Genomic DNA, 18159 nt, shown 5'->3' on the forward strand with positions numbered 1-18159 from the left:
GAGAACCATTTTGTTGATTTTTGGGGCTATACATAAAAATTAGTTTCTGGAGCATTCACTAAAAGGTCAGATGTTTTTCAAGCTTCCCTGTCTTTACAAACAGTGGTGGGTGGTTTTTTTATTTTATTTTAAGTAAGACCCGTCTGGAAAACCATGTATGCTCAATAACTAAGCAATTACAATTAAACTTGGCTCGTTTTGCCTATTTGAAATTTCCGTAGTACTATATATCTCGGCAAAAACTACAACTCCCGTGATCTTTTTCAGGGGGGCGGTGAGGGCGACGTCACTGCTGCGAATCTATATGTGGGAGGCAACAAGAGGCGTGGCGTGTTCGGGGGTTATTCATAGCGTCACCGGCAGGATCGGCTGAGGAGAGGACTGCCGTGATATTTGTCTTACCAGTAGTTTGCTGAGAAATATCCTTACAGAAGTTTTATTCGTATTTTTCCAGGCCTTGGTTACATCCTGGAGGCAATCTGTTCTGTGCCCCCTATAAGGGTGGCTGATAATGTCGGTACCAGAATCCTGGAGGAGGGCTACACCAGTTGCCAGCCGTGTTCTGCCAGCAGGAGGTTGAAGGTATTGGGATCCTAGCTTTGGAAGAGTCGCTGCTCTCCATTTAGTTGGGGCGGGGGCAGTGGGTTTAGTTTTTGGTAAAACGCAATTATGGTTGTGATTGCGTCATTGTACCTTTATGTGTCCGTTCGTCAGGGACAGTTATGTGAGTTCGTCTTTTGGTTTCCCTACTTCTGTTCCGTAGAGCCTAGCCAAAGTGTTTGCGCCGGTCCTGGCTTCTATTGCTTTGCACCTGGGAGTCACAGAGTCCCGGCTTGGTTCCCTGACACATATGTAGACATGTCTGGGCAGCTGGCGTTCGTCATTGGTAGTTGTCACCCCAGTTTTGCTTGCGTGCCTAGTTCCGATTACCCTACCATTCAGGTATACTGCTTAACTACACCCCAACTTTCTTTCTTAGTCCGTACATAGTAATAATTCTTACTAAGGAAAATCGTTACAAGTGTGTGTCACTCTTATCCCCCTTGTTTACTTTAGTCAGTGGGATTTGTCTGAACAAACTGATAGCGAGCTTTGTCATCATTGTCTATCACTCCCCTTCTAACTTTCATTGTTGGCTTAAATCTTATTTAAGTGACAGCAAAAGTATGTAAATTAGGTATAAGTGAATACACAATCCCCCAGACAAGGCCATTCATTCATTTTTTTTATTCATTGGAAACTAAAGGTGGCCATACACTGGAAACTGGCTGCTGATTTGGGTCTGTCAGACAGATTGTATGGGTCGCTCTGACTGACCTACCTGACCAACAACTAGCCAAAAATCATCCAGAGGTTGTTAAGGCAGGCTCTTACGGCCTGTAGTCCCATCGTTGTAAAGATGGCCATACACTGGCAGATTTAAGGTGCCATTTCAAGTCCTTTAGACTTATCTGCCTGTGTATGGGGAAATCCGATGGCCACTGCCTGACCAATATCTGGCGTTGATCAGGCAGGTTTGCTTTTTTTAGCCAGATCGGGACCACATGGGCTCACTGATGCAGTCCGTGCTCTGACCTCGCCTATGCCTGTCAACAAAATTTTGTTATTTGGCCCCAGGTGTAAACTATCTAATTAGCTCGATATCGCCTTAAAGGAACAGTAACACCAAAAAATGAAAGTGTATAAAAGTAACTAAAATATAATGTGCTGCTGCCCTGCACTGGTATAAGTTGTGTGTTTACTTCAGAAAGTCTACTATAATTTATATAAATAAGCTGCTATGTAGCCATGGAGGCAGCCATTTAAAGGAGAAAAGGCACAGGCAGTTAACAGATAAAACACTATTGTATTCTACAGAACTTATCTGTTATCTGCTATGTAACCTGTGCCTTTTTTCCAGCTTGAATGGCTGCCCCCGTGGCTACACAGCAGCTTATTATATAAATTATAGTAGTGTTACTGTAGCAAACACACCAGTTTTACCAGTGCAGGGCAACAGTGCATTATATTTTTATTACTTTAAAGCTCTTTCATTTTTTGGTGTTACTGTTCCTTTAAGTTGGTATATTGGGGAAAATCCACTTGTTTGGCAAACAAGCAGACTTTATAATGTATGGCCACCTTAATTTGATCACTTGGCCCTAGCCCTTAGGTGGACATATAAAGCTTGTTTGGCTACCTCATCAAACAATGGGATCTTATATTGTATGGCAACTTAAAGTGGACCTGTCACCTTAAGAAATAATTTCAAATTGTTTTCTATTGTGTTTGGCAAGCAAAATAAACTTTACTTACACTATATAAATTATTTTAATCTTATTCTCTTCAGCCTTGGAATTCACAATTGCAGCAAGCAGGCAGGGGCCATTTTGTGGACACCGTTATCAAAGCAGGCATTGCATCCTGCCAGAATCTTGTTTCTGTGCCAGTATGGGGGGGACCTGATACCCATATCCATGCACTGGTTACACAGTTACATGGTGCAAAGGGAGGGGGAATGTGAGGAGGGCAGCAAGAAGTTCTGAATTGAAAGTGAAAGTAACTGTCTGCCCCACCTCTATGCCTAAGGCATAGAGGCGGGGCAGGCATTATATGATTGACAGCTGGGATTTTAAAATGCTTTTATAATGGGTATGGATGTGGTAATAAAAAAATTATTTTGGGTTTCATGTTTAATTTGAAAAGGGCTTTTATTATACAGCTTTTTATGTCTGGGTGACAGGTCCACTTTAAGAAATGGAGTACAAGCATTACATCTGTTACCTGGAATGCTTGGTATTGTGGATAAGAGGCTTTTGCTTTATTTAGAGCACCCAAACAACATTTGGGTTTAATGGTAAACATTTAGAAAATCAATCTAAAAATAAGTATTTGCTTTCAAAAGAATACCACTTGGGTTCCCTACAGATGCCTCCCTCCTAATCCATGCCCCCCCAATACTGCCCCATACCTCAAAAAAACAGATTACCACACTGGGGTTGGCAGCCCACTTGCCTTCCTCTCTGAGGTAGGGATCACAAACCAGGAACTTATGCAGTTCAAGGTTCAACTGCACATGCTTGTAGTTACCAGAGAGTCAGGGAGAGGGAGTCAAACTGCTAGAGATGGGGGCTGGCATCGCACGTGTGCCACTCTACCTTTTATCATGAGGTACCGGGGCTGTATTGGGGCACAGGGTTGGTGCAGATTCATTCTACATAGGTGCTCATAGAAACACTGGTGGACAAAACACAGATCTGCTGCATTCTGCCATGTCTTCAGAATGCACTGATTGGCTTCTTTAGACCAAGTCAGGAGTTTATAGGTCCTTGTATAGACCCTTCTGGTGTCCTGCATCATCGATAGCTAGCCAAAAATCTCATTCAGGAAAGAATTGCTTTGGCCTGTTCATGGGGTCCTCTCCCATCAGGTCCATATCATGATCTGATTGTTGGTCTACATGTGTACAAATCATGAAAATTTGCTTATTGCCTATCTTTGCTAAACCAGTGCATATATATGTGCATGATAAGTTCTGTATCAAAAACTTCTTCTTTTCCCCTTTTGTCTGTTTTGCTTAAAGGAGAAGGAAAGGTACAATCACTGGGGCTTAGGCACTCCCCATTGATTGTAATTTCTTACCTGAAAGCCTGGACCGGTACTCCTGTTAGAAGAAAAGTGCATAATCCTGCATACAAGTGATGCTCTCTCTTTTTTTTTTTTTTTTAGCCATTTGCACATGCGCAGTAGAGTGAGAAACTGAACTTTAACAAAAAAAGCAGGCTTTTTTGCTCTATTGTGCATGTGTCTGCCCCGGGATGGTGAAAAAAGTCGGAAGGAAGAGGTACACTGGGTCAGTGCAGTTTTCTGCTAACAGGAGCACCAGCCCGGGATACCAAGTAATAACAATCACTGGGTACATGGATATTGGTTTGGATTGGCAGGCCACCATACATATACCAATAATGACTTTGATTATATTGGTACATGTATGGCGAGGCTAATTTCAGAGCTGACAATATTTGCAGCAGACAATGACAATACTGTCTGATGCCACATGTGTCTGATGACATTAACTTTAATGGCATGTACCATGGGGCAGATTTTGTCCTGAATATGTACATTTAAGGCCTACTATTGGTAATTTCTCCACTGGTGGAGAAAACTCCACATTTGACATTAACCTAAAAGTTGGGGGGCTGTTTTGACAAATAATCCTTGGATGTGGTGGACTGAGAATTATTAATCATGATGGAAGATTTCTATTGGTAGGCCAAAAAAAGAAGTGGAGGACATACAGCACCTCTTTGCTTTTTAAGTGAGTGAACAGAACAGTTGATAAGTGTGCATAAACTGGATCCCAAACACAGCACTTCTAATTCAGGCCACCCCTTCCCTCCTGTCTGCTGTAATCAACCCTTTGCAACTCTTGTCCAAGGTTACATCAGCCAAGAATCTATAACATTCTGTCTTGTGCCAGATTGCTCGGTTTCATATAATTCAAAACCTCCCAACATACATTTTAAAGGATAAGGAAGCCTCAAATCCACTGATGGGTGCCAATATATTAGCCCCCCCCCCCCCCCAGTGAATTTAATTGCTTCCTGGGCCTGGTACTCCTCTTAGGTAAAATAAAATACAGTGATGACTGGAAAAGCAATGTAAGATGGGGGCATGGCGATGCAATAGAAACTAGCCCGGGCTGTGCCTTTTTCCTAAAAGGAGCACTGATCCAGAAAACAAACTCATCAATTGAATTCAGTTTGCTCACTCTAGACCCATGCATGTTCTGAAACTATCAAATGTATAAAAGGGATTCTTACCAGCACTCCTCCTTCAGTTTTGAATTTTGTTGCATATATTAAAGCTGGCTGTATAAGGCTAATGTCCCACAGAGTTATTTATTTGCCCGTGATAGATCTCTGCTAATTTGGGCGACAAGTTTCTTTGAAATACCTTTCCACCTGCAACAATAGTTGTTGCCGATGGGAAGACCAATGTATTGCTTTGGCTTTCCGAAGTTGCACAAAGTTTTCTCCTTCAGAAAAGTGACGAGTTGGCCTTTCCACTGGCGACTCATGTTGTTGCCAGGTCTATCACAGGCGACTAACTTGCTCTGTGGAACATTAGCCTAAGGGAAGATCTACTTGTTTATTATGTTTGCCATGTTTTGAAAAAGGCTGCGGAGCACATTAATTGTCAATGGCAATAAAATGTTCTAGTGTTCTTAAATCATTAATACACCGCTGCAGTTTTTTCATGTCCTGGTATAATACAAGATCTATTATCTGGATTGCTTGGCAACTGGGATTTCTGCCATTTTGATCACCATACTGTAAGGCTAATAAAATCATCTGAACATTGAAAAAAAGAAAAAAGTATTTCACCCCGCCAATATGCATTTATGCTAGCTTATTTATCATCATGTACAAAGTACTGGTGTGATGGTGTCAATTGCGGGAAAATGTAAAATCAGGGTTCTGCTGTACTTATTTATATTCATATCTTATCACTGCTTCCTCTTTGAACATAGCCAGGTATGGTGTCATCTGTTTGCTTATTTTAAGGAAAAGTATACCCTCAGAATGAATACTTAAACAACAGATACTTTATATTATGTTGAGTGACCTATTAAAGAATCTCTCCAAACTGGAATATATATATCAGTAAATATTGCCCTTTTACTTCCTTTCTTTTGATCCACCATTTAGTGATGGGCTGTGTGCTCCCTCAGAGATCACATGACCAGAAATAATGCAGCTCTAACTGTAACAGGAAGTAGTGTGGAAGCAAAAGGCAGAACTCTGTCCATTAATTGGCTGACGTGGCCTAGCATGTATGTTTGCCTTGGCTTGTTTGTCTGCACTATGAATCCTATGATCCCAAGAGTCGGCTCTCAATTCCTAAAATGGCAATTTTTTATTTAGGATTACCCAGTAGCACATACTACTAAAAAGTATATTTTTATGAAAATGGTTCATTTAAATGAAGCAGGGTTTTACATATGAGCTTGTTTATGTAATATGTTTATAGAGACCTACATTGTTTGGGGGCATCCGTTATTAGAGCTTTTCCAGGAAAATCCTGCATTGAAATCTGTTTTTTTTTTTTTTTTTTAAATTCAATTTAGAGATTTCACATGGGGTAAGACATATATTTTTCATTTCTAGGGTGCCACAGCCAAGTGGTCGGATAAGCTTTAGTCACTTTTTCTGCAGGAGCTGCAAGTTGGAGTGCTATCACCCCCATCTCTTCCCCTCCCAACAGCCAATCAGCAAAACAATGGGAAGGTAGCAAGATAGCAGCTACGTGACACCAGTATTGCTAAGGGTGAAGACACACAGAGCTACTAGTAGCAGCTACTTGTCGTGGCTACTAATATAGACAGTGCTGATCATTTACTGATAATAGTCTCTTCATGTGTTTTAGCAGAGGCAATTCTCAGTATTGTGTGTCTTCACCCTAAACTTGGTAGATATTAGAACAGCACTCAAAACAAATCTGGCTTGGGACTCTTTTAGTTTTTGGAGTAGGAGAAATAGGTTATCGGAAAGCAGTTCTAATGTGTAGCACTGGTTCCTTGTTTACAAGCACAATGCACTGATGGCTGCCTTCACACCAATATTACAACTAACAAACAATACATTTTTTGGCTCAAAAACAAAATTTAAAATAGTAGACTGAACTATTTGCTATGTAAATAGTGTATTTAGCAATTAAAAGTACACAGAATCCCTTTAAGGGGTTTGTTCAGCATTAAGATAACTTTTAGTACGATGATGTGAGTAATATTGAGATAGTTTGCAATTGGTCTTTATTTTTAATTTTCTCCGGTTTGGAGTTGAAACACTTATCTTGTTGCTAGGGTTCAAATAACCTTAGCAACCAGGGAGTGGTTTGAATGAGAGACTGATTTATTTATAGGATATAGAAAAATAATTCATAAAAAGTAACAGTAAAATTATAGCCTTACAGTGCAATAGTTTTTTGGCAGCTGGGGTCAGTGACCCCTGTTTGAAAGATGAAAATAGCCAGAAGAAGGATTCATATAATTCAGAAACTGTAAAAAATAATAATAATAAAGATCAATTTGCTTAGACATTACTTAGAACTGGCAATTTTTATTTTGTGCAGCCTGTTTCACCCAGTTTCATTTTTACACTAAACCACCCCTTTAACTCCCTTCAGTATAGTCAGATTTTGGTTTTGGTTCTTTGTATCTGGCTATTTCATTTAATAGGTATTTTTTTTCACCTGGAGCTTGAAGTGAAAATTGTTGACTGATATAACTGTGTAAAATTTTAACTTCACAGCACCTACAGATTTGTAGGGTTGTCACACCTGCTTTTTGTTTGGGTTATTATCAATGACTTCTGTTTCCTTCTCTGGTTTTTAAATGTCACAGGAACAAGGAGAGGAGATGCGACATCGCGGTACCAGAGGACCCAGTGCTTATATCCCTGTATCGCAGGTAGGGTGTGTGCAGTTCCTACACTTTACACACAGTAGTATACTTTAAATCAAAATAACTGTTAAATACAGTAAATTAGAAGTTCTTTGAATAATCAGTTTAAAATCAAAGGACCAGTAACATCAAAAAGTGAAGAAAAAAACAAACAATTGTTTTACAGTTTAAGTTTTAATCTGTTGAGCAAGATCCTACAAATATGTTCTTGGACACAAATGTCTGTTTAAGAGAATGTCCTGTAAAGAGCTATGAATTACATTTTACAGCTGTTTATCTTCTTAAACCCATTGTATTCTTTGGAGCTTATCTGCTAGTCTGTACCTTTTTCCAGGCCCGGATTTGTGGAGAGGCCACAAAGGCCCGGGCCTAGGGCGGCAGAAGTTTAGGGGAGGCGTGCTGCCCCGCCGCAAGAACATTTTTAAATTTTGCTCCCATACGGACCAGTCGGGACCTCTCCCCACTGCTCCGTATGGGAGTTAAAAGGAGCGTTCGTGCATGCGCATGGGGGGGCACGTTTGCGCATGCTCACGGGGGGGGGGGGCCTTCGCGCATGTGCACGGGGGACACCCACAGGGGCGGCCTCGGGGTGCACGGGATAGAAATCCGGCCCTGCCTTTTTCCCCATGATTATACGATAGCTAATTTATAGAAACTATAGTATTGTTTCTAAAGCAAAGCAGTTTTACCAGTGCAGGGCAGCAGTACAATTATACTTTTATTCGGATATTACTGTTTCTTTAACTCTGAGACATCGAAATATGTAGAAGAAAGAATGTGATTTATGCTTTGGCACTTTCTTTGAGTAGAAAAAGCACTTCACCTCTGGCATTGGAAAAGGGTAACACTCAAAATTGGTAAACCAAAAAATTTACTGCTTGGTTGGCAATATAGAAAAAACTTGGTATAAACAGAGTCTTATCCTAACAGATTTGAATTTATTTCCAATGCAAATCCAATGCTTCTGTATCTTTGGTAAACCATTATGAACATTGTGTATTGTTTTTCAGCTAACAAGTCCATATATGGGTGACAATATTGCAGCAGTGATGGGTCTGCATCCTGATTATCTGCATGTTTTCTGGAAGACACAGCATCAACTGCTGCGTATGGATGGAGCTCTGTCCCTTCCAGAGAGACACTATGTGGCAATAATGGTAAAATATGATCTTTCTGCTAGAAAATTACTGCACTACTGATTATATGCTCATATTTTCCCACCATAGTTTCTGGTATTGGACCTTTATTCTATATTTTTGTGTCCTATTTATATCCTAGGCCTCTGCTCGGCATCAGTGCACATATCTTGTGTCTCTTCACTCATCCTGCTTTCTGCAGGTTGGAGGGGATCACCGTTGGCTGGAAGGATTAGATGCTGCCCCTTTGAAACTGCGCAAGCTAAATGACCTAAACAAGATCCTTGCTCACAGGCCGTGGTTAATAACCAAGGAACATATTGAGGTGAAAAGGGAACTAGAACTAGGCAGAGAAGTAAGACAATGCATGGGATTAAACATCTGGAGTGTAAAATTCTCTACAGCATGAAATTTGGGGCCAAAATCAAATCATGTTAAGTCTAATACATATTTATTTAAAGGACATGTAAAGCCTACATTTGCCTACAATGTATATCAGTTGGGCACATCTCCCCCACCCAAATGGCATCATTTGTACTGCATATAGTCCCCTCTGTTTGCCAGCACTGTCATATTTTCCTAAAGCAAATAACAGCTTTCACCCGGTAGCCATTTTTCCTCTGATACATTTAATTTTGTAAACAGCATACACACACAAAGACCCTTATTCATAATACATTTCATCAAGAATACAGGCTTACACAGGCAGAACTGTCTTTGATAAAAGTTCTGCTTTGTTTGAGCTGAGCTCAGGAGAGGAGGTTAGGAGAAACAAAATTAAAGCGTACAGCTAGAGCTTAGTTTCTATGGGAACCAGCAATGCCATCTCTTCACTGGCTGCTAGCCTGGAGTGCGTGTTTAGTAATCTAAGCTTAGAACAACTGAGCATGCCCACAAGCCAGAAGTCAAAGCAAGTTCCTGAGTGAGGGGGCAAGTGGGTTACAGGAGGAGAAGGAAAGCTAAGTGATTAATGGGATGCTGCAGCCTTTGTATTAACCTCTGGACAACCAGAGTTGCAGGTATTAAAAGGTTTTAAAGAGGCTGTTTACTGATTACATTTTTCTGTGTGGGTTTACATGTCGTTTAACATGTAGTAGAACAGTACTCTTCCAGATTTTTGTTCTGTGGTGCAGAGAAATATCACTTTTATTCTATGAACAAGCACAGATATCCAAATCTGGTTGACTAGAGGACTGGTAGATACCACTGTAAAGTCCATGCATTTGCATAAGGCAGGATGTTGCTATTAAGACCTAAGTCATAACCATTAAAGAATAGCGCACCTTGTTGGGTAAAAAGGTGCACTTTTGATATGAGGTTGTGGGAAAAAGTAATGTAAAAAGTTATATTGGTTATGCTTTTCCAACATTTGCAAGGCTTGCATATCTTATTCAATTCAGTCATGTCTAAGGGCAGTAACACACAGGGAGATTAGTCTCCCGCGATAAATCTTTACTACCGTGGGCGACTAATCTCCCCAATATGCCATCCCACCGGCAAGAATGTAAATCGCCGGTGGGATAGCCTACACGTCAAAATTTCTTTGCGAGGCAACTGAAGTGATGAGTATGCCATCCCACCGGTGATTTACATTCTTGCCGGTGGGATGGCATATTTGGGAGATTAGTGACCTGTGGTAGTGAAGATTTATTGCTGGTGACTAATCTCCCCGTGTGCCCACTGCCCTACAGGGAAGGTGTAGAATAGTGAGCACTCCCTTACCCGCCCCCCATATACACAACCACTGTATGTCTTTTGTCCTTGGCCTTAAAAACTTGGGCAGTTGAGTAAACAGTGTAAGATGGTGGAAAGTTTATAGACTATAGTCATCAAGTGGAGCCCGGTGAGAGGTCTGTTGATAGGCCCTAATGTAGTTGTTAAATAATTACAAATCAGTACAAATAGGTAGATTTACATGCAGAAATGCAAGGATTTAATGACATTGGCTATGTTAAATTCCTGTTTCAGGAATCTTATAATCTTTTCGTCTGCTTCTCTCTTTGCAGATTCTTCTGAGCTCACAGGGGGGCCACTCTTGGTCTCTCGCAGAGCTAATCCATGCTTTGGTGCTGCTTACTCATTTTCATGCACTTTCTTCTTTTATATTGGGCTGTGGAATCTACCTTCCAGAGGATAATAATGCTGTTCCACGCCCCCCCTCTCCAGACATCCCTCTTAGTGTGGTGAGTAGAGAAAAAGTAACACGGAATTGCAGATGTTTTCAAACATGAACTTTCTCACCAGATGAAAGGAGGGTGGCAGCTTTGAAAAGAATGCTTATGCAGCTATCCATATGGATGCCACAACAGGATAATTTTCAGTGTAAAGCCCCCTTAACATGACATCTGATTATAGGAAATCCCACCCCAGTCACATCATGTGCTCCTCCATCAGCTGCCACAGGACTTGCCCCATACCTGGCCTGCGAAAGCAGAGTAGCACAGTAAGATTGTTGACCACAGTGTCTATTTGCTTCACATCTGGTCTCCAGACTTTCCCCATGATTGATCAGTAAGAAGCATGTGCACTGGAAATTGGGTCCAGATCATCTTCCAGTGCACATGCTTTTCCTTGGTGATCAAGGCTGTCCCAGATTTCCTGCATGGCAGATATGACACATGGAGTCTGCAAACTGAATTTCACTGCTCTCAAACCAGGTATGAGAGTGGTTAGGCCTAAGCACATTTAAATGATTGGTTTGCAACCTAACTAAAGGATGAAGTTTTGTCATCAGTTTGAGTGGATCAAAATAAATATATGATATTCATCCAACCAGCAGGCAGATCCATTAGACAACTTTCTTGAATTGCAATTGCTTGTCCATTGGGATTGACCCATGGCGATTTCTAGTGATGTCCCATAATTATAAATACAATTGGCAACAATCTCTGATTTGGATTTTTAGATTTTGCTGCTTTCAAATATGCCTTGCAGAATATTGTTAGATTGCTCTTTTGTCACACAGTAGTGTAGCACTCTTCAAATAAGATAGCTAATGCTCTTGTGATTAGCTTGGGTAAAAATAGTTTAAATGTTTTGCCTTAAAGGGAATCTAAACCCTGTAGTTTATTTTGATTTTCTGTCTTTAGTGATTTCTGAAATATTCATAGTTTTAGATAGTTCTTTACTGCTGGTAGCAGTTTGTCAGTGACTGTAAAGGTGGCCATACATGGGATGATAAAAGCTGCCAATTCAGCATTAAAAAACTTTGGCAAAAGCAAAAAAGTATCTGCACACTCAAAAGAAATACAAAAGAAAAAAAAATTATTAATTACAAAAACATAGAAAATAAAGCCCAACGCGTTTCAACCCAATAAAGGGTCTTCATCAGGGGCAAAAAAATTTAAAAAAGGGGCAGAAAGATGTGATTATTTTTGGAGTTTCTGAATGTGTTTTCTCCAGTGTTCTGCATCTCTACTATTATTGTTGTTTTGATGAGGTGTGCACTCTGGCATTTTGCAATATTAAAGAACGTTGGCATCAATCACCAGCCAAAAGGAGGCTGAGAGCTAAAGAGTTCTGTTTCATTCTCTGCATCATCTGGTTTGGAGTTTCCCTAAACCATGTGTGCATTTTATTTTTTGTGCTGCATTGCTATTTGTAGGCTAAAGCACACAATCTGCCTTTTTCTAATTACTAGCACATGGTTTCCCATGACAGTTTTCATTTAAACATTTTCCTTAATTGGAAGTTAATTACTGTGATCTATTTGTAGAAAATAACTTCTCTATATTAGAGGATTGTATTGTATATTGGGTCTCGACTCCTGACCCATTTATTAATTATCCTTGTATTAACAGAAAACTGGCACTATTCACTTAATAGAGACAAAGGAACTAATTCTTCTAACCAGACCAATATCTATTATATCTTTATAGTCGATATTTTTTATGTATAAAGGGGTAAATAAGTGATCATATGGAAATGTTGTTGTAGCATGTAGCATTCTTGTATGTAATCTTAGATAAATATAATTTTGTGACATTATAGTATATATATTTTATGAATTAAGGGCAACAGCACACTACAAGAGGCAGAGCGAGTTCTTGCCGAAATAAAGAAACTGGATGAGGAAGGAGAAGAGACTAGCCAAGAAGAAATGGAAACCAGGTTTGAGAGGGAGAAGAGAGAATGTGCAATGGTTCCAACTAATGGTTAGAGTTTATTTGTATTTTTCAATACATAGTTTACAACTGTTATTGTTATTTATGTATGCTAATTTTAGTTCATGTTTCCATTTTTTGTATGGCAGGTGATAACAGTAAGCCAGTGTGCTTTCCTGGCATCCTGCACTTTCTGGAAGACCCAGATTTTGGCTACATTGATTTTACTCGTCGGGGTGAGCAGGCTCCGCCTACATTCCGTGCCCATGTAAGCATAATTGAAATAGGCTCCTCTTGTAATGCTTAAAAACAGATCTTTACTAACGCAGTTTGATTGATGTAAGAAAATGGATCAGAGCTGAGCAAATTGCCTAACCACATAAAATATATGGACACGTCTACAGGCTTCCCAAAATCATGATGTTTTTTTTTTTTTTTTTTTAAAGTTAATGCCAGATTGTCAGCCCAGGATGCACTGCAATAGCGGGACAGCTATTGTAGATGCACAAGCTAACATCTAATCTGAACCATTAGATTTAAAAATTTTGGCAGGGTAACGATGAAATTTGTCATTGATTTGAATGACATTTAAAGTTCTTTTACTGCACTTGTGGGTGATGTCATCATCGAACGTAAAAAAAAATATTATATAAATATATAAAAGGTATTATATAAAAAAAATTATATAAATATCTAAAATATATTATATAAAATATTATATACCAGTTTTTAACAATTACAGTTAAAATAAGTAGTGTAACATTTATGTTCTGTTTCTATCAATCTACTAAAAAAGTAGAAAATATTCACAAGTATACAATTTAAAACAAAAACCTTGCTGTGGCTTTAATATAAACCATAGATATTGCAGTAATGCAAGGAAATGATAAAATATTCATAAAGCTTGTATACACAAATTGATACAAGTGCTATGGCTTTGCTATAGGAAATGTGAAATAGTCACACTAAAATCTTTTATGATTACGGATGGGTATATATTTATATTGTTAAAACAATTGCTAATTGATATTATGGGTCACCTGAGTTGATCATAATCAAGTTTGAATTTGAATGGGTTATATAGCAGTATATATAGCTGTTAGATATAGTGACAAAAATAATAAGATAATTTGGTCAGTGGTGCAGATGCAGCTTAGTAAAGCTTAGTATGGTTTTCCCTGTCTTGTTTTATTAGGATTACACATGGGAAGATCATGGTTACTCACTACTACAGAGGTTAAATCCAGAAGTTGGACAGCTGCTGGATGACAAGTTCCAAGTGGCCTTCAACCTAACTTACCACACTTGTGCCACTCATAGTGGTGTGGACACTTCCAAACTAAGACGTGCAATATGGAACTACATACAGTGCATCTATGGAATAAGGTGAATTGTGGTTTAAAGACTGGTTTTGTATATACTTGAAAGGTTGGCATATTATGGAAACAATCATGTCTACTAACGCCTATTTTTTCTTTTAGGTATGATGACTATGATTATGGAGAGGTGAACCAGCTGCTTGAAAGAAGCTTGAAAGTTTATATGAAGACTGTCACATGTCACCCAGAGAGAGTGACCCGACAGCTGTATAACGACTTTTGGAGGCAGTTTAAACACTCAGAAAAGGTAAAATTGAAAACCTAGACTTTATTTTTTTAAGTCTAATAAATATGTTTATTACTTTGATCAGTCATCCCAGTCTGAAGGTTTCTACAGATTTGCTCCTTTCTGATTTAGGAACCTGTAACCAAACTGTTTAATAACATAAGCCCTTATTAGGTTGCGTAATTAATTGCCTTTCTCTGACATTAGTCTGGGGTACTCAAGGGTTCTCAAGAGTTATTGGATCCACACTTCTACCTTTCTCTTATGAAAACATAGGTGCTAAACAAAATAAGAGACCATAATTTGGGTCTGCTTTTAGAATCTATCATGCTGTTTAATGGAAATTTTGTACTTATTGTTTCATTTTAAGATGTGGATTTTGTTAGTTTGTAGATTTATTGGTCTTAGCACTTTGTAAGGATTTTTTCAGTGCACATAGGAGGGTGCTGATCTCTACAGCAGCGTTTTTCAACCACTAGTGTGCCGCGAGATGTTGCCTGGTGTGCCGTAGGCAGGGCACCAATGTACTAGGGGGGCACTGCTCTTGGCACCAATGTACTAGGGGGGCACTGCTGCTGGGCACCAATGTACTAGGGGGGCACTGCTGCTGGGCACCAATGTACTAGGGGGGCACTGCTGCTGGGCACCAGTGTACTAGGGGGGCACTGCTCTTGGCACCAATGTACTAGGGGGGGCACTGCTGCTGGGCACAGAGTTAAATTTTTTAACATTTTCTAATGGTGGTGTGCCTCGTGATTTTTTTCATGAAACAAGTGTGCCTTTGCCCAAAAAAGGTTGAAAAACACTGCTCTACAGCCTCAAATACCATGCTTACATATATTGTTAAAGCTAGAAGTGTACTGATGAGTTTTGCTTGGGTTTATAAATAAATTTACCAAGTTAAAGCAATGGTGGCAGTTCCCATTCATGTTTATAAAATTTAGTTCTTGTTTTGCAGAAAGACTGCACATACCTATTAATAATAGGAATAATGTTAGCATTACCAGTGACTAGAGCAGTCATTTTAATATCCCCAATACCAGTTTTAAGGTGGCCATACACTGCCTAATTCGGTATAGTAACTGACTAATAAGCTCACTGCCGTAAGATACCATAAAAGTGGCCTAACATGTGTATGGCTACTTGGACTGACAACCCAAATGATCAGAACTTTAGGGAGAAAATATGAGTTGCAGCTCCTCTTCACTCATCTTCTAATGCCCCATAGGGTTGCTGAGATGGTGCATTTGTTGATGACATATTTAAACATGTTTATATGCGATCTGATTGCAGGATGGTTCATGAGAAGAATTCTAACCTAGTATACATATCTAGATGTTGTAGCAGTATGGTCATATTCATCCAAACTGCCAGACCAAATCTGGGCATGTGAGGACAGGTTTTTAATCAAATGTTTTTTATATGGTTTATTTTCTCTTTATGTAAAAATCCATGGTGTTTACACTTCTACCTGCATATTTCAGTGCTGAAAGGATAGGTACACTTGGGCACCTGAGCTTATCTCAAACACTCCTTAGAATCATTTAGACATTTTCGCCGTGCTGTAAACAGTGCCGGGCCAGACGCCCTAGGCAACCTGGGTAGCCTCTTCGCTCTATTTCCATCCCCTAGTGGGCACACTGTGATGTCGGGGTGGGGGTAGAGGGACAAGAAAGTACTGGAAGAGCACAGGGGACATGAATGGGAGTTGGATCCTAAGCAGGACCGAGGCACTTGGACTAGGGGTAGGCAGACAAAAGAGTACATGGCTAGTGCCCCCTCCTCCCCTAAGCATTGCGCCCTAGGCATGTGGCTCATTGTTATTTATTTTTACTTAGCTGTTTTGTAAATAATCACACCCATTGTCTCTAGCCAAAAACTAGATTTTATTTTAAACAAACATTAAGCATAACGCACCCTCCACATAATATTCTATAGCAATGTTTTAGTGGATTTTATAAGGAAATTACTTAAAATAAATACATATTATTGGAAAGTTTTATCACAAAGAAAAAAGACATCATAATCTGTTATACATTATAGTCTCAGCTGTAGTACATGCTTAATAGGTGAACAAGAGAAAATAGCACATGGATATGAGTACAGTCCATATAATGTCAGATGGGGTATGTTATACTTTTAAACTTAGATTTTAGTTGCAAAATGTTTCTTTTTCTCTTCTCCCAGGTTCATTTGAACTTTCTCCTGTTAGAAGCTCGACTTCAAGCTGCTTTGTTGTACAGTCTCAGAGCAATCACACGCTACATGACATGAGCTTCTAAGTGATATATTAAGCAAGCAGTTGGTAAATGGCCTACGGACCAGATCTATCTAGTGACTGCTGTGTCTTCAACGCATATTTGCACTAACTTGGCTAAGCAGTCTTTGCTTATGAGAAGAGAGCTTCTAAATCTGCTTTAAGTGGAGGAGTTTCCTTATGCCTAAAGAATGGGTGTCCCTCATCTTCCACAGGTCTAAATGTAGCAAGCTTTGACATTTTGCAGGAAAGTTCCCGCATTCCCTCTTGTTCACTAAGGCACTGTGGCCACCATTGCACTGTTCACTGCATTACTACACCTTTTGGAATGTTGTGTTCTGTTTACATTTGGTATGATATGTTAGACATACATGTATGTCTGTTGTACATATATGTGGCACTAGGCATTGCATACTTGTACACTACTTTATGCAGCATTGCACATGGAAAAATTACGTTTAACTGCTACACGGATTCATAATCTGCACTTCCTCCCCCAGCGTGGTCCAGTTCCTTTCATTTAGTTTTTTAATAAGAAATGGTGTTTACACAGGAAGTTGCCTTAAATAATGGCACCATTTTAGTCTAGAATCTTAATCGATTTCACTTTTGTGGAAGCGTGTACAGAAAATTTTTCCTTTGTGTTGTATAGTAGTTATTTCCTACTTGCGGCCTTTCAGCTTCTAGAAGATTTGGGAATAGAGTTCATCAACAGCTAGAAGGTCACAAGTTGGACTCTGCAGTATTTCTACAGCAACGCACCCCCTCCCCCCTGTAGACTACCTCTTCTTTCAAGGCACCTTTTAAACACAGTGAATTTTAGACTGTGAAGAACATTTTCTCAGGTTACTGATCTTGTTGAATGTTTATCTTGCAGGATTAGCAGAAGGGGGCCTGTCTAACCCCTGTAACTTATTTCTTGATTGTTTGTGTTCTTTCACAAATCTTGTTGAAACAATATTTTTTTGAAGTTTGTTAAACTGTGTGAAATAAAGATTTTGGTTATAAATTTGGTTGACTGGTATGATCTTAAAGGAGAACTAATCTATACTAGTCTGTAAAAATGGCCTCCTTGTTGGCGCTACATAGATCTGCTATTGTCTGTCCATCTTTGAAATGGGGAGTGGACCTGTCCTAATAGTTCCTGCCAGAAGGAGGGGAGTAACCAATTACAGCCCCACAGTCACACATGCAAAGACAGGCTTCAGCTCCCTATCAGGTCAGCCTAGCTGCCGATTGGTTCCTGTCCTACAGTGCAGTGTGCTGAGTGCTGTAAGTAGTATATACTATACTCTGTCCTTTTTATTCTCTGCCCTGGTAGCTCCAGCAGACTGACAGACATCTTTCCTGGAGGTGACTGGCTTTTGCAGCGTTGTTTAAAAAGTCAACATTGTTTAAAAAAAATAACCAGGAGTTAAAAGAATACTGTCATGGGAAAACATGTTTTTTTTTTTTTCAAAATGCATCAGTTAATAGAGCTTCTCCAGCAGAATCCTGCATTGAAATCATTTTTTTTTTTATATTTAAGTTTAAAATTTCACATGGCACTAGCCACATTCTTTATTTCCCAGGGTGCCACAGCCATGTGATCTGTGCTCTGATAAACTTCAGTCA

The 18159-nt window shown here is 39.5% G+C and overlaps 1 protein-coding gene across 2 annotated transcripts; it reads left to right on the forward strand.

Moving 5' to 3' along the window:
* The first annotated feature begins 367 nt into the window (after window positions 1-367).
* On the forward strand, window positions 368-17558 carry sesn2 (sestrin 2). Of its 2 annotated transcripts, none has more exon segments than NM_001079562.1 (10): window positions 368-582; window positions 7385-7450; window positions 8455-8601; window positions 8723-8905; window positions 10587-10763; window positions 12593-12734; window positions 12833-12951; window positions 13879-14069; window positions 14165-14309; window positions 16476-17554. In NM_001079562.1, coding segments are annotated over 9 exon segments (1242 nt in total). In that variant the 5' UTR covers window positions 368-582; window positions 7385-7399; the 3' UTR covers window positions 16563-17554.
* Window positions 17559-18159: the final 601 nt, after the last annotated feature.

This window comes from Xenopus tropicalis, chromosome 2 (genome assembly GCF_000004195.4).
Source record: "Xenopus tropicalis strain Nigerian chromosome 2, UCB_Xtro_10.0, whole genome shotgun sequence".
In the NCBI taxonomy this organism is placed as follows: Eukaryota; Metazoa; Chordata; class Amphibia; order Anura; family Pipidae; genus Xenopus; species Xenopus tropicalis.

Bases quoted from the DNA above. Each gene is read 5' to 3' on its own strand.
- sesn2 (XM_031896070.1), top strand. From the start codon at position 3,798: ATGGTGAAAAAAGTCGGAAGGAAGAGGTACACTGGGTCAGTGCAGTTT. The intron at 14,070-14,164 runs GTGAATTGTGGT...TTTTTCTTTTAG, and splicing joins CAGTGCATCTATGGAATAAG to GTATGATGACTATGATTATG. The intron at 14,310-16,475 runs GTAAAATTGAAA...CTCTTCTCCCAG, and splicing joins AGTTTAAACACTCAGAAAAG to GTTCATTTGAACTTTCTCCT.